Source organism: Neoarius graeffei, chromosome 26, assembly GCF_027579695.1.
Source record: "Neoarius graeffei isolate fNeoGra1 chromosome 26, fNeoGra1.pri, whole genome shotgun sequence".
NCBI lineage: Eukaryota > Metazoa > Chordata > Actinopteri > Siluriformes > Ariidae > Neoarius > Neoarius graeffei.
Window position 1 is genome coordinate 879,233 of NC_083594.1, and position 26,840 is coordinate 906,072.

The 26,840-nt window shown below is 42.8% G+C and overlaps 1 protein-coding gene across 2 annotated transcripts in view; it reads left to right on the top strand.

Moving 5' to 3' along the window:
* Positions 1–18,742, top strand: part of avil (advillin) — a 31,082-nt gene extending 12,340 nt beyond the window's left edge. For both annotated transcript variants that reach the window (XM_060910275.1, XM_060910274.1), the window contains 11 exons: positions 621–774; positions 3,677–3,777; positions 4,099–4,236; positions 4,864–5,022; positions 13,559–13,738; positions 15,308–15,456; positions 15,638–15,782; positions 16,389–16,577; positions 16,944–17,030; positions 17,185–17,316; positions 17,790–18,742. In XM_060910275.1, coding sequence (XP_060766258.1) covers positions 621–774; positions 3,677–3,777; positions 4,099–4,236; positions 4,864–5,022; positions 13,559–13,738; positions 15,308–15,456; positions 15,638–15,782; positions 16,389–16,577; positions 16,944–17,030; positions 17,185–17,316; positions 17,790–17,903 — 1,548 coding nt within the window. In that variant the 3' untranslated portion in view covers positions 17,904–18,742. The remainder of the gene's footprint in view (positions 1–620; positions 775–3,676; positions 3,778–4,098; positions 4,237–4,863; positions 5,023–13,558; positions 13,739–15,307; positions 15,457–15,637; positions 15,783–16,388; positions 16,578–16,943; positions 17,031–17,184; positions 17,317–17,789) is intronic.
* The last annotated feature ends 8,098 nt before the right edge of the window (positions 18,743–26,840 follow it).

A 26,840-nucleotide genomic window follows, 5' to 3' on the forward strand; every position in this document is an offset into this window, starting at 1 on the left:
TTTGCTAAAACATCACCTTCCTATGTTTCAAAAAGTAATTGTACATTGTTAAAATTGAGAATATATATGTCCACAACACTTCTGTTACGTTCTGACTTTGGCATATAAATATGTTTTTATTACATCTCAGAAAATTAAAGTTATCTTTTAACATCTCATTCATTAAAGATTACATGTTTTGTGACCTGATGGTAAAAAAAGAAATGGTTTTAGGTAAATTTTTAAAAATAAGTTCATGTCCCCATTTCAGTACCCATAAGCGTGGAATCACTCATATAAGAATGTAATATAACGTGTCACTATGCTCATGCTGTATGCCGCTCATACACACTTCTTAAATTCACTCATTTATCAAAGTACATTATTGATTTTATTTAAATATAAATTGAAATAAATTGCAGGGATTATATTTTAATGCCTAATATTAAGGGAAACAGAAAATTTCGTAAGTCAGAGAATTGCAGTTTGATTAAATACAGAATATTTTAATAAAGAATACAGCACTAACGAGGAGGATTTAAAGATGTAATTTTACTGAATATACAGTGAACACAGATAACACACACATATCACTGATAAGGCTTATTTATTTCTGTGTGTGTGTGTGTGTGTGTGTGTAGGAGTTTATTAAGCAGAAAGGTTATCCTCACAGCACCAGTGTGGAGGTGGTTCATGACGGAGCTGAATCAGCTCTGTTTAAGCAACTGTTCCAGACCTGGAGTGTTAAAGATCAGACTGTAGGGATGGGACGCACACATAATGTGGGCCGAATCGGTACTGTGTGTGTGTGTGTGTGTGTGTGTGTGTGTGTGTGTGTGTGTGTGTGTGTGTGTGTGTGTGTGTGTGTATCAGACACTTGTGGAGTCAATTATGTGCCTTGGTTATAATTGCAAATTAATTGTTCTTGTATTTGGGAGCCTTGGGCATGTACATAAACTTGTCCTACGTGGGTTGCAACTGTGTGGACTATGCAAAATAAGCGCTAAGAGGCTGGTTAAATATTGCTCAATTTCTGTCATAATAGGTAGTTTGTCCATCTGGAGACGGAGATGTCATATTTATCCATAGACATTGTTAGACTAATTTTTTTTATGATCACACTTGCCAATCTACAGAGTATTTCCAATAATGTTTGGATCTGCAATCCTTCCCTGTGTGATGATCCAAATAAAAGTATTAAACTGTGTACAATTCATAACGGCTTAAAGGATATGGGACATGGATTTTTTTCTGGGTATAATTATGTATAAAGGACATAAGAAATGCCATCTAAATCACTGCAGGGCGTCAAAAATGTGAAAATCATCACATTATTCAACTTTTTTATACATCAGCGTAAAACAATGATTCGTTAATTAGCTAGGTGGTCACGTGACCCGTGACGTCACAAAAACTTTTCAAGGAGCCAGCGCTTGGGTATCTAATATAAACAGGTTACCGAAATGGACACCATCGACAGTGATATTCCCAATGTTTCACAGAGATGTGAAGTTAGACCCTATCAATTCGAACCGATAGCTGGAAATTCACATGAACATGGATCTTGTCTTTAGTCTGACGGGTCAGATGATTCTGAGAGTGAGAGTTCATTCAGTCCCCATGAAACTGAAAGCGGTCGGCTCGATAACACTTCCTGGTAAGTTAAAAACAATTCTGCTCAAAGGCTGATGATCTGTTGAAAGAAGTATTATTTTTGTATCATACATTGAAAGTTCATCATAGATCTAGCTAAAGTCCGTTGCAAGCTAGTTTTTTCTCATCTCATCTCATTATCTGTAGCCGCTTTATCCTGTTCTACAGGGTCGCAGGCGAGCTGGATCCTATCCCAGCTGACTATGGGCGAAAGGCGGGGTTCACCCTGGACAAGTCGCCAGGTCATCACAGGGCTGACACATAGACACAGACAACCATTCACACTCACATTCACACCTACGCTCAATTTAGAGTCACCAGTTAACCTAACCTGCATGTCTTTGGACTGTGGGGGAAACCGGAGCACCCGGAGGAAACCCACGCGGACACGGGGAGAACATGCAAACTCCACACAGAAAGGCCCTCGCCGGCCACGGGGCTCGAACCCGGACCTTCTTGCTGTGAGGCGACAGCGCTAACCACTACACCACCGTGCCGCCCAGCTAGTTTTTTTTTTGCTGATATTCTTCGAGATTGATTGAGATACAATGCTTCCAGAGTCCGAGATGAAAACATTCAAAATGGCGAAACGAGTCAGAATTATGATAATCAATAATTGATACACCCAAAATTATAATACTAATCCTTACCGCATGAGGCCCATGGTAAAACCACACTTCCAGGAGGGGCTGCCGTCTGCCTCCCAAGCCGGCCGAGAGCGCTCCTCGTCGGGCACGGCCAGGCGGGCGAATGCCCTGGTCTGTCCGCCCTGTCTAAAAAATAATGGTACAACTCCGAGTGAAGGTATCAATGCGCTGTCGAAGCGCGCAGAAGGTGTTAGTACGCCTGTCATTATAGTGCGGACTTTCCATAGCATAGAAAATCGCCACGTTTCAATTTGTGTAACTGAACTTTGTTTCATGTCACTGGTCATATAAACCTATGTAAACAGGAAAAACGTGGAAGAGTTTGGTCGCATCTAACTACAGCCCCAAAAAATACCATTGGCCATACTGAGCCTAGCTACATTGCTAACAGGAGTGACAGCGCGTCTGACTGACTGGGAGGTTGCAATACACCATGATGTTCAATGTACATTAAACACTCTAAAAACGAAACAATTTTCTTGTCATCCAAGACACAAAAACTATTTTGTCGCATTCGTCATCATCACGATTCACACTTCTCCATATTCATCTACCCGCTTGTGCTGTACCCGAAAGTTTTTGTGACGTATGATCACGTGACAGCGGCTCTTCCGGTTGTAAAATATGCATATCGGAGCTCGAGCAGAAATGCCATATAATCATCACGAATATAACGATTTTGCTGAATTTAATAGATGATTTTGTATTTGTTGATGCAATTATTTCATATTTTTAATGGAAAGAAACTGATATAGCGTGCATTTATGTTTCATGTCCCATATCATTTAAAGTTCATTTATTACCACTAAATATCAGGTCTGGCTTTAAGGAAAGTTTAACACTTCCACAGTTTTTTATTTGATTATTTGATTTTTAAGCCCTGTTTCAGTGTAAAATGTATGTGGAAGAGGGCAGACAGCACCGTGAGCAGCCGCAGGAAAAGATACGCAGGGTTTCATGTGTCTCTGAGGAAGCATGAGTTAAACTTCAGCATCATCAATGGTAGCTGTCATGCGATTGGGCGGAGCTGACTAGTGGGCGGAACCTGGATGAAAGTTAAAATTAGGGAGAAAATTGGGTGAAAAATATGGATTAAAATATTTTCACATAAATACACAAATCCTGAAGTTTTATTAAACAGTAAAATTGTCACATGTTCGTTGTGTCCTTATCAGAGAAATGCACTTTTAAAAAATCCACAGAAAGTCACTTTTATCACTTTATACGGTTTAAGTGTCCTGTTACACCATTATCATGAAATAAAGAGCTGAAATAACCTGATCGTTGGTAAAGAGCACTGCTGTGTATCACTGCTGAATTACTGATAAAATAAAAGCCAAATCATTTGAATAATATTGCAAAGGCTAATTTTTTAAAAATAGTTTCTTATTAATCAGCCCACGTGACGCAGGAGAAGTTCGATGCCATGACGCTGCACGTGATGCCTGAAGTCGCCGCTCAGCAGAGGATGGTGGACGATGGAAGTGGACAAGTGCAGGTATAAAAATCAACCCTGGAACATAAAGACTCAAGAAACTGTGGAAAAAATCAGAAATAAAAAAAACCCCAACAATTAGATATTAAAGGAAGTAGTAAGTGTGTGTGTGTGTGTGTGTGTGTGTGTGTGTGTGTGTGTGTGTGTGTGTGTGTGTGTGTGAGTACAAGTAATTATGAATAAAGTAGTTTTTAAATTATATTTAATTACATTTTATTTCCACCTCTCTTGGTTTTGGTATCTTTAATTGTCTCTATGTTCCTTTATTTCTGTATATTTCTCTACATAAAATCGTTAAAGATGATTAAAGGTGTTTCCTCTCAGGTGTGGAGGATTGAGAATCTGGAGCTGGCTGAAATAGACCCTAAACTACACGGTTACTTCTATGGAGGCGACTGTTATCTCATCTTATACACATATGAAGTTAACAACAAGAAGAACTACATCCTGTACATGTGGCTGGTACAGAACTTCATCTATCTCTATAATGTACACCAGTACATGTGTGTGTGTGTGTGTGTGTGTGTGTGTGTGTGTGTGTGTGTGTGTGTGTGTGTGTGTGTGTGTTGGGTTATTAGGGGCATGAAGAGGTCTGGGGTGTAGATAAATGCAAATCAGAGTTTAAATAATGTTCTCAGAAATTAGGGAGACTGAGGGTTGAGGACAACAGGAAGTTATTACCAGATAAAGGAAAATGATCAGCCTGTATAGAGACACAATAATATAAGGATTAAATGATAAAAAAATTAATGAAATAAATCAGAATGTAAAACTGAGTTCTCAAAGCTGCTTCAAAATTGGAGTCAAAATAAAAAGTGAAATAAAAGTTGTTACACTTTATGAAAAATCACACTTTTAATCAAACTTTTTATATTTATTTTATTTTATTATTTTATTTTATTTATAATGTCTGTCCTGTTCTCCTTATATGGTCAGTGTTTCCTGTTTTGTTGCTATGGTGTTCATTTTTCCTGTTTGGAATATATATGTCTGTCTGCCTGTCTGTCTGTCTGTCTGTATACACTTTAACACTCACATTAGCAGGAATATATTTGATTAAATTGAAGATGATGTATATTTGTGTCTCAGGGTCGTCACACGTCTCAGGATGAGATGACGGCGTGTGCGTTCCAGGCGGTGGCACTGGATCAGCAGTACGATAACCAGCCTGTTCAGGTGCGAGTGAAGATGGGTAAAGAGCCGCGACACTTCATGGCCATGTTTAAGGGCAGGATGGTGGTGTTTGAGGTATTTATAATTCACACACACTTTCTATTACTGACAGATAAATAAATAAATAAATCAGTAAATCAGCAAACTGTGATTGTTTATCAGCAGCGCTACAGCAGCCTAGGACTGCATGCACAGATTACAGAATTTTGAGAAGTTAATTATATGCACAGTAATATCGTGAAACAGCTTCCTGCTGCACTCTGAATTGTAAGGATGTTCAAATTTTTTCTAACTTTAGTGCAAAATTTACACCATCATTGAGGCTTCACTGCAGCAAAAACAGAGTGACTGTAATGATGTAAACATACAGTTTTGTCTTTAAAGGTGCTGTGTGCAAGAATTTGTAATAATTTTAGTTTAAAATATTCAAAAATTAACTCAAAATATCAACAGAATGTGAAGAAGTAACAACTTGACGTTACGTCAAAGACATCTATGTATTGCGTTGCAGAGATATCAACTGAAATTAAAGCCGCAAGCGGCCTCGACGGGCCCTCGCGCCAGCGGCCAAGGGGGGCGGGGGCATGCGTCCCCGCGAAATACCTTCCACAGCTTCTGCGGCAAGAGACATTACTCCCACAATGGCGACAAAGCACAGAATTGGACACATGGCAACAATAGGGTCTCGCACTGTACAGTGCTCGGGGCCTAATAATAATAATAATAATAATAATCCTTCAAAAACAATAGGGTCTCGCACTGGACGGTGCTCGGGCCCTAATAATAATAATAATAACTAGAAACTAAATGCCAAGCAGGCACCTTAATGCGAGAGGCAAAAATCACAACACGTTAGGGGGCGCTATAGAGGCCCTGAGGCCCGCCTGGATCTGGGCTTCTGGTTCTCAGTAGCGGTGGCAGTCTAAGAAAAAGGAGCCAAATCTCGTGCGTTGTCGACCATGGCAAGCGCCCCAATAAGGGTCTTGTAAAGAGTTTGCTTGCCAAGTTTGGCAAATCAGAAGCTGCAATATCATTTTTGCCATAACCAGCACCCCCAGGGGCGAAAGTGCACAAAATTTGGCGTAGATGTCAGGTGAGCTATGAAGAGTTTGCGTATGAAGTTTGATGACAATTGAGTAAATAGAAGATGAGATATAGATTTTTGAAGAATAAATATTTTGGTTTTTCCCATGTCAGTAGGTGGCGCTATGCTGTACATGAGCGATTATGAGTTGGAAAAATAAGTGTCTACAACAGCAATGTACTATCACAAGGTAGTGGTGTGAAGGAAAAGAGGAAAGATTGGATTTTTTGCCCAAAAATAGCGCCCCCAGTGGCGAAATATCACAGAAATTGGGTAACATGTCAGAAGCCCAATGAGTGATTTGCGTGTGAAGTATGAGCAGTTTTGAGCAATTAGAAGATTTGTTATGAATTTTTAAGCATGTAAAAGTTTGCATTGAAAATTGATTGACGTATAACTTCTGAACGGTTAATGCTACGTGAAACGTATTTAGTAACTTTTGTCAGCCATGTCTGTAGATGATGTGTATCAATTTTGGTGACATTCCTATGAACGGTCTAGGAGGAGTTGCGCAGTCTTCGTGGCCATGCATTTCGCACAAAAGTGAAATTACCTCACTTCCTGTTGGGCGTGGCTAATGCATTGGCATTACATTTTTGTCCGGCTTAGTGAGATACATATGCGTACCAAATGGCATGCCACTACTACAAACTACATGGCAACCAGGCACCTTAATGCGGGAGGCCAAAATCACAACGAGTTAGGGGGCGCTATAGAGGCCCTGAGGCCCGCTTGGATCTGGGCTTCTGGTTCTCAGTAGCGGTGGCAGTCTAAGAAAAAGGAGCCAAATTTCGTGCGTTGTCGACCATGGCAAGCGCCCCAATAAGGGTCTTGTAAAGAGTTTGCTTGCCAAGTTTGACAAATCAGAAGCTGCAATATCATTTCTGCCATAACCAGCACCCCCAGGGGCGAAAGTGCACAAAATTTGGCGTACATGTCAGGTCAGCTATGAAGAGTTTGCGTATGAAGTTTGATGACAATTGAGTAAATAGAAGATGAGATATAGATTTTTGAAGAATAAATTTTTTGGTTTATCCCATGTCAGTAGGTGGCGCTATGCTGTACATGAGCGATTATGAGTTGGAAAAATAAGTGACAACAACAGCAACGTACTATCACAAGGTAGTGGTGTGAAGGAAAAGCATTATGGAATTATTTACCAAAAACCCGTTTTGGAGAAATTGCGTCGGCCAAAAACAGCGCCCCCCATGGACGAAAATTCCCAAAATGTGGTATACATGACATGGGAGGTAGTAAGAGGGTGGCCGTGAAGTTTGACCAAATTTGAGGAAAGATTGGATTTTTTGCCCAAAAATAGCGCCCCCAGTGGCGAAATATCACAGGAATTGGGTAACATGTCAGAAGCCCAATGAGTGATTTGCTTGTGAAGTATGAGCAGTTTTGAGCAATTAGAAGATTTGTTATGAATTTTTTAGCATGTAAAATTTTGAAGTGAAAATTGATTGACGTATAACTTCTGAACGGTTAATACTACATGAAACGTATTTAGTAACTTTTGTCAGCCATGTCTGTAGATGATGTGTATCAATTTTGGTGACATTCCTATGAACGGTCTAGGAGGAGTTGCGCCGTCTTCGAGGCCATGCATTTCGCACAAAAGTGAAATTACCTCACTTCCTGTTGGGCGTGGCTAATGCATTGGCATTACATTTTTGTCCGGCATAGTGAGATACATATGCATACCCAATGGCATGCCACTACTACAAACTATATGGCAACCAGGCAACTTAATGCGGGAGGCCAAAATCACAACGACTTAGGGGGCGCTATAGAGGCCCTGAGCCCCGGCCAAGTTTGGGCTTTTGGTTCTGAGTAGCGGTGGCAATTCTCGGAACTGGTGCCAAATTTCGTGCGTTTTCGCCCATGGCAAGCGCCCCGAAAATGGCCCAACAGCGGAGAAAAATAAAGAAGAATAATAATAGTGAACTCTTACAAGAACAATAGGGCCTTCGCCCATAGGGCTCGGGCCCTAATTAGCATGCTAACCAGCTAGCCCCGAGACAGGACCCACCACCTTTTTCGTAATGCCACTATGTACCTCAAGGGGCGATAGTGAGTCACTGTAGTGTCCAGTCTGCACTCAGCCCAAAATTAACCTCTGAGCTCAGACTGCCAAAAACTAAAGAAAAGAGAAGCAAACGGGTTGCTGCAATTCACAGAAACTCCTGGAATTCAGGCACTGGAACGTGGATTTGTGGTTATTTTGTGTGTCGTATGTTGTATTTTTGGAGCAGAGGAAAGAAAAAGCAAAGGGACCCTCCAGGAAGAAACTGAATTGCAATGCCAAACACTAAACAACAGTGAAAGACAGGATTAGAGCCTCCACTTCCACACCTGGACATTGTGATTGAGAGTTTGAACTGAGTCCCTCCAGTTTGTGTGAGTTTAAAACTTGCAGGTCCATCGAAGCTCATGAACAGTTTTAGTGTCTGTGTGGAAGATCTGCTAATTCACAAGCCGGCAACTGCAAGAGCTCACTCTCATAAAGGTAAAGTGGCATATCTCCTTGTGTTCCTCAGTGTGTTTAATTGGTCACATTATTAATAAAAAAAAGGTTTCATATCTGCCGTGTCGCGTGACACAGCGGTCTCAGGCTACTGATGCGCGAGTTGCTGTGGCTGTCTTCTTGCTAAAAACTGAGTTAAGTGAGTTATAATATAAACCAGGGGTATTCAATTAAAAGTCACTGAGATCCAGTTATTAAATTTTGTCCAAGTAGAAGGTCCGACCCGAAGTCCAGCTTGTGTCTTATAGCCTTCCCCTATGTCCACATTTTCATATGGGTTCAACAGTATTTATTGTTAATTTCCAATGCAGGAAATGAACTGAGTGCACAACTATCTCTTTTACCATAAATAAAAGTCGTCCCAGGAAAATAAATTCAAGGCCTTTATTTCAGATTAAAGAAAACAGAAACCTCAGAATAAAATAAATAAAAAAGTGCAAACAGAGTGGAATAACTCCTTTTTCTCTTAAAGGCGTCATGCAGTGGCGATAAAAGTCGCATTATTCTGCACCAGAATGCTTTCGAGATTCAAAATAAATTGACCGTCGATTTTTCAAAAGCTTCCCGCGGTTGTAATCGGTCCTTATTTGGTCATGCCCATCACTTGAAATTTCCCGCGTTCGCAGCGCCCCCTCTCGGTCAATGGAACAGCTGCGTGACGTCATACCAGTAACCACTCGGTGCAGTTGCAATGGCGGACACACCAGAAAATAGGAGGGATGCTGAGGAAATTAGCTTTGATTTTACCGATACAGAAGAAGAAAATGGCCCACAAGTAGAGATTTTGACAGCTGAATGTCCTGGTGGTATCCAGCCTTACAGATTTGAACCTGAGCGCTCATCTTCAGAAGAAAATGAGGACAGTTCTGACGACGACAGAAACGAAGACGAGAATGAAGAAGACCGGCGACTTGAAGACTTGTTTTGGTTGGTTTCTCTGACTAAATCACTACTTGTGTGTATTTTTAAAGACCATTTTCACTTGAATTAGAATGCTGTGTGATTAATCTATGATTATGTGTAATACTGATAGCTGTAGGGGGTGAAAGTATAGCTAGAAAGATTGAATTCTAGCAACTTGACAGCTTGCGATCTCGCGAAATGCAGTGGGCCTTCTGATACAGTAGACCCCTTGATATTCCAGTTTTCATCATTTTCCTTTTATTGCGGTTGATTTTAACTTGATATTCAGTATGTTATAGGCTGGGAGTATTGAGCTTTGTATTGTATTGTTTAGTAAACGTACAATCGTCAGTAATAAGTGATAATTATTAGTTAAAGGCAGCTCTGTGGCATAAATCTTTCAATTAATCTTCTGTCATCCATTTGCTAAAATTATGTGCCACGTGTTATCAAGACAACACTTCATGTGACAAAGAAAGATATGACAAATACATAAATGTATGAAAATCATTTTGTACAATTAATGATTGATACATAGAAACACTTAAAACGTGTGTGGCAGCGGGGGCGTGGTCAAGCGCCGGTCTGTGACAGGAGGGCGGAGCCAGGGAAGGTGAGTGGCAGAAATCACTACACCTGACGGTAATTAACCTGTGTTTTGTGTGTTTTCCCAGTAACCGCGCCCTATTTAAGGAGGCAGAGCTCATCCCGGGACAAGAACAGTGTGTGTTTCGCTGTCAGATTAAAACTGGTGGTTATACTGAAAAGTCTGGCAATAAAAAAAGCCTATTTGCATCTGAAGCGTTGTCCTGCCGTCCTCTGTGCTCCACCCACACTTCAGAGAGCTCTACAGTGGTACCAAAACCCGGGACAAGGTGGAGCACCAACCTCGCAGCCCCATGGAATCCTCCCCGTTCGCAGACCTGGTCCACGCCCTCGCCACGGCTCAGCAAAGCCAGCACCAGGCGCTCGTCACGCTCCAAAAGGAGCAAGAGCGGCGCTTCGAAGCCCTGGTGCTGGCCCAGCAGGAAGATCGCGAGGCGTTCCGGCATCTCCTCGCGTCGGCGGGGCCCGTCTCCCCTCACCGTGACCAAGATGGGCCCGCAGGACGACCCCGAGGCATTTCTCACATTGTTCGAGCAGGTCGCCGAAGCTTCGGGGTGGCCGATGGAGCAGCGCGCGGCGCGCCTCCTCCCCGCGCGGCCAGCTGCGCCTCTCCTGTCAGGAGGGGGAGGAGGCGCGCCGCGCGCTGCTCCATCGGCCACCCCGAGGCTTCGGCGACCTGCTCGAACAATGTGAGAAATGCCTCGGGGTCGTCCTGCGGGCCCATCTTGGTCACGGTGAGGGGAGACGGGCCCCGCCGACGCGAGGAGATGCCGGAACGCCTCGCGATCTTCCTGCTGGGCCAGCACCAGGGCTTCGAAGCGCCGCTCTTGCTCCTTTTGGAGCGTGACGAGCGCCTGGTGCTGGCTTTGCTGAGCCGTGGCGAGGGCGTGGACCAGGTCCGCGAACGGGGAGGATTCCATGGGGCTGCGAGGTTGGTGCTCCACCTTGTCCCGGGTTTTGGTACCACTGTAGAGCTCTCTGAAGTGTGGGTGGAGCACAGAGGACGGCAGGACAATGCTTCAGATGCAAATAGGCTTTTTTTATTGCCAGACTTTTCAGTATAACCACCAGTTTTAATCTGACAGCGAAACACACTGTGTTCTTGTCCCGGGATGAGCTCTGCCTCCTTAAATAGGGCGCGGTTACTGGGAAAACACACACAAAACACAGGTTAATTACCGTCAGGTGTAGTGATTTCTGCCACTCACCTTCCCTGGCTCCGCCCTCCTGTCACAGACCGGCGCTTGACCACGCCCCCGCTGCCACAATGTGTTTTAAAAAAAAATTTTTTTTTCTATCAATACCTAGCCATGACCTTGAAATCAGATCCATTGATAACAACAGTCACAAATAGTGTTCAGTGTTCGTTGTTACAGCCAAACACAATACACTGATTAGGCATTTTGTATCACAGAATATTAATACATCATTTCATAGTGTTTTGAGTGTTCAAAACTATCCACAAACTGAATAAATCCACAAAATCCGCAATGTAAACAACTCTGGTAAACGCACGCTATAGAGAAAACATGGCGACAGGCCAGCATCACCCAAGGGAGGTTACTGGTATGACGTCACACACAAGTTGACCTAGTTAACGGCTGGCTGCCTAAATTTGGCTGTGCGCGTCAACTTTAAATGCTTGTAGCAGGCGCATCGTGACACTGAGATCGCGGGAAACCGAGGGGCTTGAATAACCCACCAAACCCGACATTTTGACAAATGATATAGCCTGATTGCTGAAATTACCGCACGACGCCTTTAAAATAAGGAGGTCCCAGCCTAAAAAAATGAGGGCCTACTTTTCAAGAAAAAAAAGTCCACATTTTCAGAAAACAATTGTTTTTTGGGGGGGGGGGAATGCAAACAGAACATTTTTCTTTGAACTTTTCTCTTTTAATTCTTCTTCTTTTACTTTTCTTAATGATAAAAACGGGCATGTGGCTGACCTGCCAGTAATTTAAATCTTGGTTGGAATGGAGTTAGCGCCATTCTCATGCAGATATGTAGGTGTTCATTGTTGAGCCTAGAACGGTACTTGGTTTTGACAATGTTCATGGTGGAAAAAGCTGCCTCACAGCTGTAAGTCGATCCAAACATAGTCAAGGTGTGCAGTGCTCCTTTGGTTAGACCAGGGAACACACGCTCAGAAACAGTCTGTAACCAGAAAGTAGCAGGGTCAGCTGTCTCAAAATGCTCTCTTAATGCAGCATTTCCTTGCAGATCAGTGAGCAGATCAATGTCTCAGCAACGGCGTTTAAGCACTCCTTCACAACTGTCCCATCACTAAATGTTTTTTTATGTTGCCCCAAAATCCACGCTACTTTTAAGGAACATTCGTTTGCACGTTGCTGGGCTGTAAGTGTATGTGTGATGAGTCGGGTAGACCTGTCATACTGTGCTTGCAGTTGGGTTATTTTGCGCCCTCAGCTCGGACTTCAGGGGAGAACTTTGCTCAAAAGAGCTGTGCTTCGTTTCGTAGTGGCGCTTCACGTTGCCGCTTTTAATTAATGCCACGTTTTCGGAGCATATGAGGCACACTGGTTTTGAACTGCTCACCGGAATAATGAACATATATTTCTCCGTCCATTCATCTTTAAAACAACGATTTTCCTTGTCTACTTTCTGCCGCCTTTTGGAGCAAGCCATGTTGTCTCGGTCGGTTGTCTCTGAACTGAACTCTCTTCCTCTCTGCTTGTTGCTGTGCTGTGGTGCGCTGGGTAAACTAACGATTTTATTGGCTCAACTGAGTGAAGCTGTTGTCATATTAACTGGAGTAGCAGCGCCCGCTGCCAATAGCCACGACCGTCCAAAATAATGCTCCATGAAAATTACTTAATCTCGTCAATTTACCATTGGTCACAGGTCCGGACAGAACCATCACTGGGTCCGGATCCGGACCGAGGTCCGCCATTTGGTGATGCCTGATATAAACTATATGCTGAAGCCACACAAGAAAGTTATAAGATAGCAGTGTTAATTTTGACCAGCTCTAGGTTTCAGAATTTTTGTGTCTTCTTTCCCTGCTGTTAGCGAGCAGTTGGCTTTCTTCTTAGATTGTATGAGTCCAGTAGTGGATAGACAAACAAACAACAGCAAAAAAGCTTTATGTTTCGTGAGTGATAATTCCATGAGAGTGGTGGAGGTGTGTTTGGGGGGGAAGAGGAGAAGGAACTGAGTATTTCCTTGTGTCTTATGATGGGGTGGACACTCTGACTTTCTGTAGATATACCGCCACCTATTTGTTTGAAATCTGGAGTATGAATTCACCAGGTGGCCAAATTCTTACACACTGCACCTTTAAGGATGTTCTAAAATAAGACTAAAAGTAGAAAAACGTCCTGATTAACACTACAAATTCAATTATATATATTTTAAAAAGAAGGAAATTTAAGGAAATAGCGCCCTCATGCTGTAAGGTTTTCAACAACTTTTCAGTACCAATATTGCAATATTATTATTATTGATGATGTTGTTGTTGTTAATCTCAGGGAGGAACCTCCAGAGAGGCAGAGACAGAGGAGGCACCCTCAGTGCATTTCTTTCAGGTCTCTGGAACCGAATTGTCCAACACCAAAGCGATCGAGGTTCCAGCTGTAGCGGCTTCTCTCAACTCTAATGACGTGTTTCTGCTGAAGAGTCCAAGCACAGTGTTTCTGTGGTACGGCAAGGTGAGGAACTTCTATACACCTTGTACACCATACCTTCCATACTGGTTATTCAATTCAGTTCAGTTAAATTTTATTTGAAGTCTATTTTGTTGATGTTATCAGCTGTTCACTGATGGAGACTTGAGTGTAAAACTGTTCATGATGACTGCAGTCCTAAAGTTATCATGGTGATTGTAGTCCTAAACCATCGTAGCGAAACTGTAGGTGTCCAGAGCATCTTCTAAGTGTGACTTTAGACTGTCCATATGGGGCCGTCCTCCATAGGAGTGATGTGATGAGAACCTCAGCTAGAAGTAGGGCATCAGGATGGATCAGGCAGGTCTGAGGAGCAGAAGAGGTTCAGCATCTTACTGATGTCTCAGGATCAACATGTAACTCAACAGAGAGAGAGAACACAGGTTGTTGGTTTTTTAATGGTTAAGAACAGTATACATTTTGCACTGAGTGCAAGCAGGGACTCAAGTGAGACTAACTATGACATCATAACTAAAATGGAGAGCCAGACAGTAACACAGACATGAGGGAGCCCCGGGACAAACCCCAGCAGCCACTACACCATCAGCAAATCCCAGTGAGCAAGTGAGAGTGGGGACTGACATCATCCATACATCCCAGTTTACCAAAACACTCTGTCTGAGGATCCTCCAGATCTACACCTTTACCTCATAAACACAAGGCTTGACTAAACAGATCTGTTTTCAGCCGAGACTTAAACACTGAGACTGTGTCTGATTCCCGAACACTACTTGTGTTAGGGTTTTGCTGGGATTCAAACCTGGTTCGCTGGTGTGATAATCCAGCAAACCTCCACTAGGCCACCAGGGGAATGACTCAAGTGCAGAGGCGTGAGGCGGAAGTAGAAAAGTATCAAAAAGTTTATTTACAATATTTACAGTCCCAAAAAAATATATATAATCCAGAAAACGCTCAGAAGATGAAGGGAAAAATAAAATATCCAAAAGTTCAAAGTCAAATACAAAAGCCAAAAAACTAGAAAAGAAAAGGCAAAAATACCAACGCTCAGAAGATCCAAAAAACAGTAAATACAAAGTCCAAAAAGCAAAGCAAAGTGCAAAACCAAAAAGACAAAGGCAAGGAACATGGAACAGAGGTAACTGGAGCTAAACATAACAGCACAAAGATTCCATGACAAGAGGACTGAACTCAGGGGTATAAATACACAAACTAATTAAGGACAGGGCGGGGCAGGAAACAGGCAATAAGACAAAAACAGAACACAGTGGTGACCTCTAGAGGCCAAAACAAACATGATCAGAAAAGAAAATAACAGCGGCCTCTAGAGGCCAAAACAGTCCCAGTCCTAACAACTTGGAAGGCTGTTCCGTAACTGTGGGGCTTTGATGTTGGAGTGTGTGTATTACCCACAATGCACCTGTTATTAAGACTGAACACATTTGTGCATTTTCTCACCAGGTGCTTGTTAGAATGAATTGTAAATAAGAACACTTCTGTCTAAACCTCGGATGTTTGACACAGCCGCTCTGTGTGTGTTTGTTGTGCCTCTTTTTGTCTTTTTATTTTCATTACTTTGATGATTTCCTTTTTCAGGGCTCGAGTGGAGATGAAAGAGCGATGGCTAAAGAGGTGGCCGCTTTTCTCGGCCAAGGGCTTTCTCAAGAAGTCATGGCTGAGGGACAGGAACCCATTGAATTCTGGCAGATTCTGGGAGGAAAAACTCCGTATGCAAACGACAAAAGGTAAAAAGTGACACATTATTAAATAATTAAATCATTAACTGTATTATTGTTTTGGACATAATATTTTAATCTTTTAAAGTTTCTGTCTCTGTTAAATTATGAAGTAATGAGACAGACGAGGTCAAGGAAAAAACCTCATTTAGTGTTTAATAAACGGGTGTTTTTTCTCTCCGTCCCTCAGGCTGCAGCAGGCCGTGACCGATCACGAGCCACGTCTGTTCGAGTGCTCCAATAAAACAGGAAAGTTCATTGTCACTGAAGTCTCTCCGTTCACTCAGGACGACCTGAACGAGACCGACATCATGCTGCTGGACACCTGGGATCAGGTACGGCTTTATCACAGAAACAAGACGTTACAATCATCACTCTGTAAAACAGCAATATTCTAATCATTATTTAATTACTTTATGATTTGTAATAATTATAAATGTCATGAAAATAATTTTGATATAATAAGATATAGAATAGGGGCGGCACAGTGGCGTAGTGGTTATCGCTGTCGCCTCACAGCAAGAAGGTTCTGCTGTGGAAACCAGAGCACCCGGAGGAAACCCACACAGACACGGGGAGAACATACAAACCCCACACAGAAAGGCCCCCGCCGGCCGCAAACCCAGGACCTTCTTGCTGTGAGGCGACAGTGCTAACCACTACACCACCGTGCTGCCCTGTTTTCATCTAAATAATTAGTTAATGAGGCTAATTACATCAATCATGTTCGAAATTAACATTAAATTAAAATCTAAATAAAATAAAATGCACAATACAATGATAATGTATCATGCATTAATGAACAGAAAATCTAAATATTTATATCTTTATATCATAAAATAAAGAACTGTGCATATATTAAATTTATATATATATATATATATATGTGTTTATATGTTCAGATTATAAAATGAGAGTAAGAGATGATAAATGTGTGTCAGGTGTTCCTGTGGATGGGAGCACAGGCGAATGACACAGAGAAGAAGGAATCCATCATCACGTGTCAGGAATATTTACGCACACATCCCGGAATGCGAGACCCCGAGACTCCCATCCTTCTCATTAAACAGGGCTTCGAACCCCCGACCTTCACCGGCTGGTTCCTGGCTTGGGACCCGAGCAAGTGGAGTGTGAGATTAATATTCAAGACTAATTCCAGATTAATATTTAACTCACTCATTAATATTTAAATTATACAGAACTGATAAAGTTCATATAGGTTACACAGTCTTAGAGAAAAATGTTCTCTGTATAATTAAGGGTTCTTAGCTTCCAAATGTGGGTTCCACTTGGAACCTTTTTTTGACGTAAAAACTAATTTAAAAAAAACAACACTACAGTCTGCTTTTACAGATAAATGTGAAGTTTGGTGTAACCTTGTAAAGCGGTGTTGGTTCTTCAGTTTGCCTCACTGGGAAAAAAAGGTTCCATGTAGAACCCTACAACAGGAACTGAGAACTAACCACACTCTTCTGTGTGTGCTGTCATGTCTTCAGGGCGGGAAAACGTACGAGCAGCTGAAGGAGGAAATGGGTGTGGTCACAGAAGCAGTGGACGTCACCACGGCAGGAGAAACCGCTGATGTATACTGCGATCATTCTCTATCATTTATACATTATTCTGTACATTCTTCATCAACTAATTACATTATTGATACATATTAATTACATTATAATTACATTATAATTACAATGAGAGAGCAGCATGGGTAAAGTGTGTGTGTGTGTGTGTGTTCAGGGGGCAAGCAGTGATCAGAGCGGTGCTGCTGCCGAAGAGGACAATCGAGTGTACGAGTCTTTTCCTCCTGAGGCACTCATCAACAAATCAACCGAGGAGCTTCCAGAAGGAGTCGACGCCATGAAAAGAGAGGTGCGACAGACACACAGACTTGCAGTCAGAAGTTTATATACAGTACAGGGACATGAATATTGGTCTTTCAGTGATTTCTGTGAGGACTAGAACACAGACGAACAGCCATCACACTCACATGTCTGGAGGTTTAGAGGAGACAGTTGACTGAATCCATGTCTTTGGACTGTGGGAGGAAACCGGAGACCCAGAGGAAACTCACACAGACACGAGGAGAACATGCAAACTCCCACAGAAAGGCCTTGGGTGGCTGGCAAGTTTGAACCCAGAACCTTCTCACTGTGAGGCAGTAGTGATAACCCCCACACCACCGAGACGCTCAGGCAGAAAAAGAACAGTTCAAAGAAATCATTGAAAGCCCGACATTACTGCGATATTCATGTCAATGTCTGTAAACTTCTGACTCCAACTGTAGATAAATAGATAGATTGATTTAACTTTTAAATATACATCTCTCTCTCTCTCTGTTACAGAAACATCTGTCAGATGAGGATTTCGTCTCCATATTCCAGATGTCTAAAGATGAGTTTAACGCTCTGCCACAGTGGAAACAGCTGGACTGCAAGAAAAAACATGGATTATTTTGAACTCTTTAGTGTTTTTCTGTTTATTTAGTCAGTGACGTTGAATTTACACTGCTGTAAAGAGTTAGTGTTCATGCTAGGAGTTCGTAGAAATGTGTCAAAACAATGAAGCGCACTATTCTATATGTGTGTAAACTTTACAGTTTCAGAAACTAGATTAGCCATGCCTGAATGAAATGAATTATACATAGAGTTGATTAGAGAATGAGTATCTTATTTTATTTATTTTCTATCAGGGTTTATGGGGATTATTACAGATTAACGAAATTTGTATGCTTTTAAATAGTATGCAAATATCAGTAGAGAAGAATATTTAACCATCAGTCCTGAATGCTGGCGTGTGGAGGCGTTGTGTTATTGTTTAAACAACTTCAACATCTCATTTAATAATCTACATCTCATTTCAATCTCATCGAAACTAAAAAAATGATGTTATAATGCTGTAAAGCAACATTAACGCTGTGCCAGTTTATTAAATGTTAAACACAAAGGTTCTGTTAATAATATAACACTAGTATGAATGAAATCTTGGCCGACTGTAGCTGTAGTGATATTTTTAGTGCAGTAAAATACTTCAGCTCCGATTACTGAGTCTCATACGAATAAAATAAATTTTATAACAGAGTGTATTGTAGACTTTCTGCACTCAGACCTGAAATGCAAATACACACTGATGTAAAATGAAACAAATTTATGCAAATGATTCCTGATAGGTTTCTCTCTCTCACACACAGGGACTGCAGTGCAGCGGCTCTGTGGCTTCACATCTTATTCATATTTACTTTACATAACCATAACCCTGTTTTATTGTGGAATGTTAAACTGACTGTACCAGATGATAAATAAAGAAATACAACTCTAAAATGAATTAGTCATTTTGTTTGGAAGCATTTCAACATTTCAAATGCAGATCAATGTGCAGGAAGCTTCTTCTTCTTCTTTTGGCTGCTCCCAATTAGGGGTCGCCACAGCGGATGTTTTGTCTCCATTGCTCCCCGTCTTCTGCATCCTTCTCTACCACACCTGCCACTTTCATGTCCTCTCTCACCACATCCATGTACAGTGGGGCAAAAAAGTATTTAGTCAGCCACCAATTGTGCAAGTTCTCCCACTTAAAAAGATGAGAGAGGCCTGTAATTTTCATCATAGGTACACTTCAACCAGGCCCGGCGCCGTGGGGGGGCGAAAGGGGGCATCGCCCCCTCGTGGCTACAGCCCCGCCCCCTCAACGGAGACTCAGATCACTTAATTGTTTTCTTATGAAAATATAATGTATTATAGATGTATTAATAATTTGCATTTTCAAATACGAAATATTAAGTGGTTGCGCATTGCACAAAAATACATTTCACATAAATCACTACTAAAACTGGCACGGTAGAACAAATCTGATTGGTTGTTATGATTCTTACGTTGCACATTGTTACTCTTTCATTGCTGATGCTGTACACGCAGGCAAAGGGTTTTGAGAGTGTTGGCGGTTAGCTCATAGTTTGCTGCTGACCATGTGTTAGATGGCATCAAAATGGATATAAGAAAATATTAACCCTGTTTTAGACATATGTATCAATCCTAACTACTGGGGACTAGTTATTGTGGGTGTGTGTGTGAAATGCTGACACAGCCGCGCACACACAGACCTGTGATAAGGACAAGGGGCGTGCGGGCGGGCAGGCGGGCGGGCGTTTTACATATACACTTACAAGTGCACTGTCTCTGCAATATGCAGTCAGTTTACGGGAGTAGTCTTTCCCCCACCACAGTGGCGGTTCTAGACCAAAATTACTAGGGGGGCCGAGGTGGGGCCAGTGTTTTTTCAGGGGGGCACATATAAGGACAAAACATGGCAATATTTAAGTGTTCAAAATGTTTTGTTTAGTTTATTTAAAACCAAAACAACATACATTGAGCATAAATACAATGAGATAAACATTCTCTCTCAATAGCCTAAACATAAAATAAATTGTGCTCAATAAATCTTAAAACCATGTTTCTCTTTTTTGTAAAATAAGATTTCTATTTTTGCATACAATGAACCTTTTCTTCAGATGTGGCTGCACTGGAGTGTCGTCCAAGCACTTGCTGATATCTGGAGAAAGATGAATACAGTAAATATGAGAGTGCGACTGAGAACAACATTTATTTATCATTATTCATTTATTTATCATTATTCATTTATTAATTTATTATTATATCTATTATTTTTATTTTATATTTATTAATTATTATTCAGACTTCACACTTTCAGGGTAGGCTATATGAATTGTAGGCCGACACTGCTCACACACACACATTTGTTCAACATCACAAACCTGATGGTGCTGTACTTGATATGCATGGTGAATCTGGTTGTCCCAATGACTCGTTGGGTTGTCCCTCATTCTGTCCCTCAATCTGATCCTGAATGTCTTCATCCTCACTCTCAGATTGCCTTTCAGATGCCTCACTTTCCACCTCTCCAACCACCACCTCTGGCTCTCTCTCCACCTCTGGCTCTCTCTCCTCTTTCATAATCTTCATCTTCCTTACTCTCTCTATGTTGCTTTTTGCCAACAGGGGCAAAAAAGGACATAATGTCCTTCTTGCTCCTTTTCATGATGACAGCCTACAGTAGGTCTATACTAAAAAGTAAACAGAGAGGAATGTAGCCTCTACATATCACAAGGCCATTCAAGTTTTACAAGCAGGTTAAACACTGTCAGTTATTTTACCCATTTCCCAAAAATATTAAGTTAGGCTACTTATTGCTGTGCAACAGGGGTGCCTGCAGGGTTGAACTGTAAGGTACGCACTAGCGGTGTAATCCCCCCCCCCCCCCCCCCCCAAAAAAAAACCGCTTGCGTGCTGCAGTTTCTATGAAGAGTCGATCTATAGGCTTATACACAAAACAACGATAGAACTTTAACTTGAAATTGAACAATAGCCTTCCATGAACACAGGCTGATATTTGAACAACATATGTGAACTACACACGACAATAAACAATAAACTCTTTATAGCCTCGATTAGAATCTAGTGAACTTGCTCAGCACTGCCGCACGCACGAGTACACACAGACCTACACCGCAAGCGCAGTCCTGTCCCCAGGCCACCAAGCGCTAGGTAAAGGCGCACCCAATCACCAAGCAAAATTGTGCCTATTTAAAGTTAATTCGTCTTCTACCTGTAGCGTCGAACTGCCTCATAATCTCTTCGCTGTCAATCTCCATATCAAAATGAATGTTCATGAGCGCAAGCCCAGTGAGCCTTGTATCACTCATGGTATTGCGCAAGTATGTTTTGAGACGTCTTAATGTACTGAAAGAACGCTCGGCAGAGGCTGTGGAGACTGGCATTGTCAGCAAGACTTGAAGAATGCTGTGAATGTTTGGATAAAAATTTTCAGTTGTCTCGAGGACTTGACAAATGTCATGCTTTTTCGGGTTGAGCTCATTTAACTGTTTCCACAGTTCCAGCTCGGTGTCTACAGCATTGACGTTGGGCATTAAGTCCTTGTACTCCTCCTTTATGTCATGCCATAAAGTGTCGGACAAGGCAGAGAGTTTGTCTGGCAGCAAATACTGGGCATTGAGGCGCGGGAGTGCAAGGCAGACGCGATCTGTCACTTCTGTAATAAGATGGTCAGTAAACGGAAGAAACAAATTTAGTCGCCAGTACTCCTCTGGGGTTGCTGCCGGTGTGTTTGAACGCTTAGTCTGCATTCTGACGATTCGGGGGATCATAGGATTTACATCCAGTTTATCTGCCAAAGTGCAACCCTGCTCCCACAGTCTTGGAAAGGCCGTGTCTCGCTTTTGTTGTAGCAGCGTTACTAATGCTGCTGCATTGGCTGCAGCTGTTGGCAGATGACAATCTGGATTTTGCAAGCTGTTGCTAAGAGGCGTGAGATATTGCAGCAAGCCCTGGATAACGGTGATGGAAATTATGAAGTCAAACGACTCCATTGACCTGGACAGGGCGGTCACCGTAGCGCAGCTTTTAGCATCCCCCTCTACCTGGAGCTTCCCAAGGGTCACAAATATGCGCTCATAGTTTTCAATGACAGTGGAGATGCATGCATCATGCTGGGACCAGCGAGTGTCAGAGAATTTTTGTAGACGTCGGTTTTCAGCGCTTTGGTCACCTAAAAATATTTGTAACCTTTTGGGGGAACCAGATAGAAAAGCCACAATGTCTTGGACTGAATCAAGTGTGTTGCGAACAAGTGGGATTCGTGTGGAATGCACTATGGCCAGGTTCAGAGCGTGATTTCTGCAGTGCACGTAAGTGGCAGCAGGATAGAGCTGTCTGACTCGAGCCTGCACACCTCGCACCTTGCCACTGACGTTGCCTGCGCCGTCATAGCCTTGCCCCACCATGTTCTTTGGGTCCAGATTTAGTTGTGTTAGTTTGTCCAGCAACACCTTAGTTAAAGCCTCCCCTGTGGTCAGCAGTGGAAACAAAACACAAAAAGTCCTCCCTCACTGAGTAGCCCCCTAACTCATGATGGACATAACGAACTAGAATTGAGACCTGTTCTGTATTGCTCACATCTGCTGTTTCATCCAAGATCACAGAAAACCATTCAGCGGACCAGCATTTACGAAGAATAGCATTCTGTATCTGTTTGCCACAGAGTTCAATGATCTCATTCTGGATCTGATGGCCGCAATAATTGGCGTTTGCAGGCGCCAGCTGCAGGTACTGTTTTAACATGGGGTCACCTTTAGCACGGTACTTTAAAAAAGCCTGGAAATTACTCCACTCGTCTGTATGACCCCTAAGAGCAACATTTTGCTGTCCACACGTACTGACCAAGTCAATGATAGCCTGAATGCCATGCCTGTTGCGTTCTGTTGTCTCTTGATGGGAGCGGTCCAATACTGAACAAATGGAAAGTTTTTTTCCTGTACATATTTGGACAAATTCGGAAGCCCGCAACTGGGCATTCTGGTGTGCTTGTGTGCCTATGTGTTTGGCAACGATTTTTTTGGCATTGCTCCAGTCTCAGAGTGGTTTAGTCCTAAGGATTAAATCACCAGACGAGAACAGAATGCATGCAACGCAGAACAGGCTATCCTGACACACACTGTAGCGCAACGTGGGGTACATAGACTCGTTGAAAAACTCCTCGGGTATTTTTCTGAGTTTACCGAAAATCAGAGTAGAAGGAGCCACCCACCCTCTGTCTGGTTTGAAGCGGTTCTGTAGGACATTGAGCTTTACAGAGTCCGGTGCACATTTTAAGGCATCTGGTTGAAGTTTACCCATGTCTGATAAATCTGATGTCAGTGATAGCGGGCTGACTCGTGGCTCATTAGTAAAGCTATCTGATGGCTCATTTGTCAGCAAGGTGGAGCAACCATCTACTTCTGATTGTAAGGGACATGGGGGAGATGTAGATGTTCTTATATGAAATTCACTGGATGTATGGCTAGTTTCAAACTCAGAGGCAGATGAAGGCAATTCCCTCAAAGGAACTGAGCTCGCATCCAGCTGCAGCGTACTGCTGCTAGGTTGCGGAGGAGTGGAAGCTGCCGGTGCCGTGTTACTAGCTGATACTGGAGAGGACTGGCAAGCAGATGACACCCCTGGATCACTGCTTTTGGACTTTTTCGTAAAAGTCTGAAACAAGCTCGTTTGTTTCAGGGTTCGTTTACTCATTTTTGACTCGCTTCTCAATAAATTCTCGCACAAGCTCTGACTACTGACGATTGTCTGTCTCTGTTTCTCAAAACTGGAGAGAATCTCAGTGGTGCAAGAAAAGTATATCTGCATTGACCAATGAGCTTTCTTGGTCACGCACACCCCGCCCACTCCTGAAGCACACAAATGCGCCGGCACACACACGTCTCTCTCTCTCTCTCTCTCTCTCTCTCTCTTTCTCAAATTATGTTGCATTGCCAAAGCATTCAGGTAACAATTATAATAAAAAAAAAAATCTCTCTCTCCCCAAGGTACGCCTAGTGCGTACGGCCGTACGCCTGGCGGCGCCACTGCTGTGCAACGCACTTTTAAGAAAGCGCAATAAAACGGATTTATTATTGTAGTGAACAACAACAGTCAAACACGGATATGTGCAAACACTGACGTTACAAAATTGAATAATTTTCCTTACCTTCGCCTCTTTGCAGTAGCCTAGTCCTTGCAGGGCTGCAGCTGTTATCTCTCACATCCGAAGTTTACAATTCGTGCTGCTGCTGGTCTTTCTGCTGCAGGTAACAGTGTGCGTGCAGCGCTTTAAGGAGTCTGTGTAGAACACGCCGTCATGTCAGTTCCGATCTTTGAGCCAGCGCATGTCGAAATTAATAAATCTTATTATCTGTTCAGCACAGGGGCCACAACAGGGGCCAGGAGCAATTTTACAGGGGCACTGGCCCCCCCGGCCCCCGTTTAAAACCGCCTATGCCCCACCGAATTAAACCAATTCGATCACAATATTGTGAATCCATTTTCTTTCTTTGTAGGCCAAGTTTATCTCCGTTTATGTTGGTGTACGTGTTCATATATGGTCCGCTTTGTGCACAAATAGCGTAATAATATGTGTCGTTGACATCACCCCCCATGCAGCAGGGGTGAAAATTCATCACTTCAGAGTGTTTTGTCCCCTACACGCCTAAACTGGGATTGCGGATTAAGTGGTTAGCGTTGAGTCGGTGCGAGTCAGGAAGGCTATTACTGGTGCAGCCGCGGGGTCTGTTGATTTTTTTAAATTATGATTTTGGCCGCCGAGCCAAGTACCTTAGACTTGTATTGACGTTTTGTTTTCATGCCGCGGAGCTATTTGTATGTATTTTAAATGTAAAGGACTTGCCTGTAGGTTTGTGTGTGCTGTTTTATGTTTGGCATCTTTCTGGTTGTAACGCATGTCTGTGAGAAAATCGGAGGGGAGGGTTAACAGGTGGGCACGGGTGTTGATAAAGCGCAACTGCCCTGCCAATATGCCACATGATTTTCCCGGACTAAAGCAACCTTCGGGGCCGTGGTGGTTTTGTGGTTGGCGCAGTTAATTGTTTGAAACACGTCAGACCGCCATCACTACTACACATTATATGAAAAATATTTGCCCCCTTGCGATTTCTAATTGCCCCCTTAGTAAACTGTTCCTGGTGCCGGGCCTGACTTCAACTATGAGAGACAGAATGGGGGGAAAGAATCCAGGAAATCACATTGTAGGATTTTTAATGAATTAATTGGTAAATTCCTCGGTAAAATAAGTATTTGGTCACCTACAAACAAGCAAGATTTCTGGCTCTCACAGACCTGTAACTTCTTCTTTAAGAGGCTCCTCTGTCCTCCACTCGTTACCTGTATTAATGGCACCTGTTTGAACTCGTTATCAGTATAAAAGACACCTGTCCACAACCTCAAACAGTCACACTCCAAACTCCACTATGGCCAAGACCAAAGAGCTGTCAAAGGACACCAGAAACAAAATTGTAGACCTGCACCAGGCTGGGAAGACTGAATCTGCAATAGGTAAGCAGCTTGGTGTGAAGAAATCAACTGTGGGAGAAATTATTAGAAAATGGAAGACATACAAGACCACTGATAATCTCCCTCGATCTGGGGCTCCACGCAAGATCTCACCCCGTGGGGTCAAAATGATCACAAGAACGGTGAGCAAAAATCCCAGAACCACACAGGGGGGACCTAGTGAATGACCTGCAGAGAGCTGGGACCAAAGTAACAAAGGCTGCCATCAGTAACACACTACGCCGCCAGGGACTCAAATCCTGCAGTGCCAGACGTGTCCCCCTGCTTAAAGGAACAGTCCACCGTATTTCCATAATGAAATATGCTCTTACCTGAATTGAGACGAGCTGCTCCGTACCTATCCGAGCTTTGCGCGACCTCCCAGTCAGTCAGACGCAGTCCGACGTGCTGTCACTCCTGTTAGCAATGTAGCTAGGCTCAGTATGGCCAACGGTATTTTTTGGGGCTGTAGTTAGATGTGACCAAACTCTTCCGCGTTTTTCCTGTTTATATAGGTTTATATGACCAGTGATATGAAACAAGTTCAGTTAAAAAAATTGAAACGTAGCGATTTTCTATGCTATGGAAAGTGCGCACTATAATGACAGGCGTACTAACACCTTCTGCGCGCTTCGGCAGCGCATTGATATGGAGCTCAGATATCAATGCGCTGCCGAAGCGCACAGAAGGTGTTAGTACGCCTGTCATTATAGTGCGCACTTTCCATAGCATAGAAAATCGCTACGTTTCAATTTTTTTAACTGAACTTGTTTCATATCACTGGTCATATAAACCTATGTAAACAGGAAAAACACGGAAGAGTTTGGTCACATCTAACTACAGCCCCAAAAAATACCGTTGGCCATACTGAGCCTAGCTACATTGCTAACAGGAGTGACAGCGCGTCGGACTGCGTCTGACTAACTGGGAGGTCACGCAAAGCTTGGATAGGTACGGAGCAGCTCGTCTCAATTCAGGTAAGAGCATATTTCATTATGGAAATATGGTGGACTGTTCCTTTAAGCCAGTACATGTCCAGGCCCGTCTGAAGTTTGCTAGAGAGCATTTGGATGATCCAGAAGAGGATTGGGAGAATGTCATATGGTCAGATGAAACCAAAATAGAACTTTTTGGTAAAAACTCAACTTGTCGTGTTTGGAGGAGAAAGAATGCTGAGTTGCATCCAAAGAACACCATACCTACTGTGAAGCATGGGGGTGGAAACATCATGCTTTGGGGCTGTTTTTCTGCAAAGGAACCAGGACGACTGATCCGTGTAAAAGAAAGAATGAATGGAGCCATGTATCGTGAGATTGAGTGAAAACCTCCTTCCATCAGCAAGGGCATTGAAGATGAAACGTGGCTGGGTCTTTCAGCATGACAATGATCCCAAACACACCGCCCGGGCAATGAAGGAGTGGCTTCGTAAGAAGCATTTCAAGGTCCTGGAGTGGCCTAGTCAGTCTCCAGATCTCAACCCCATAG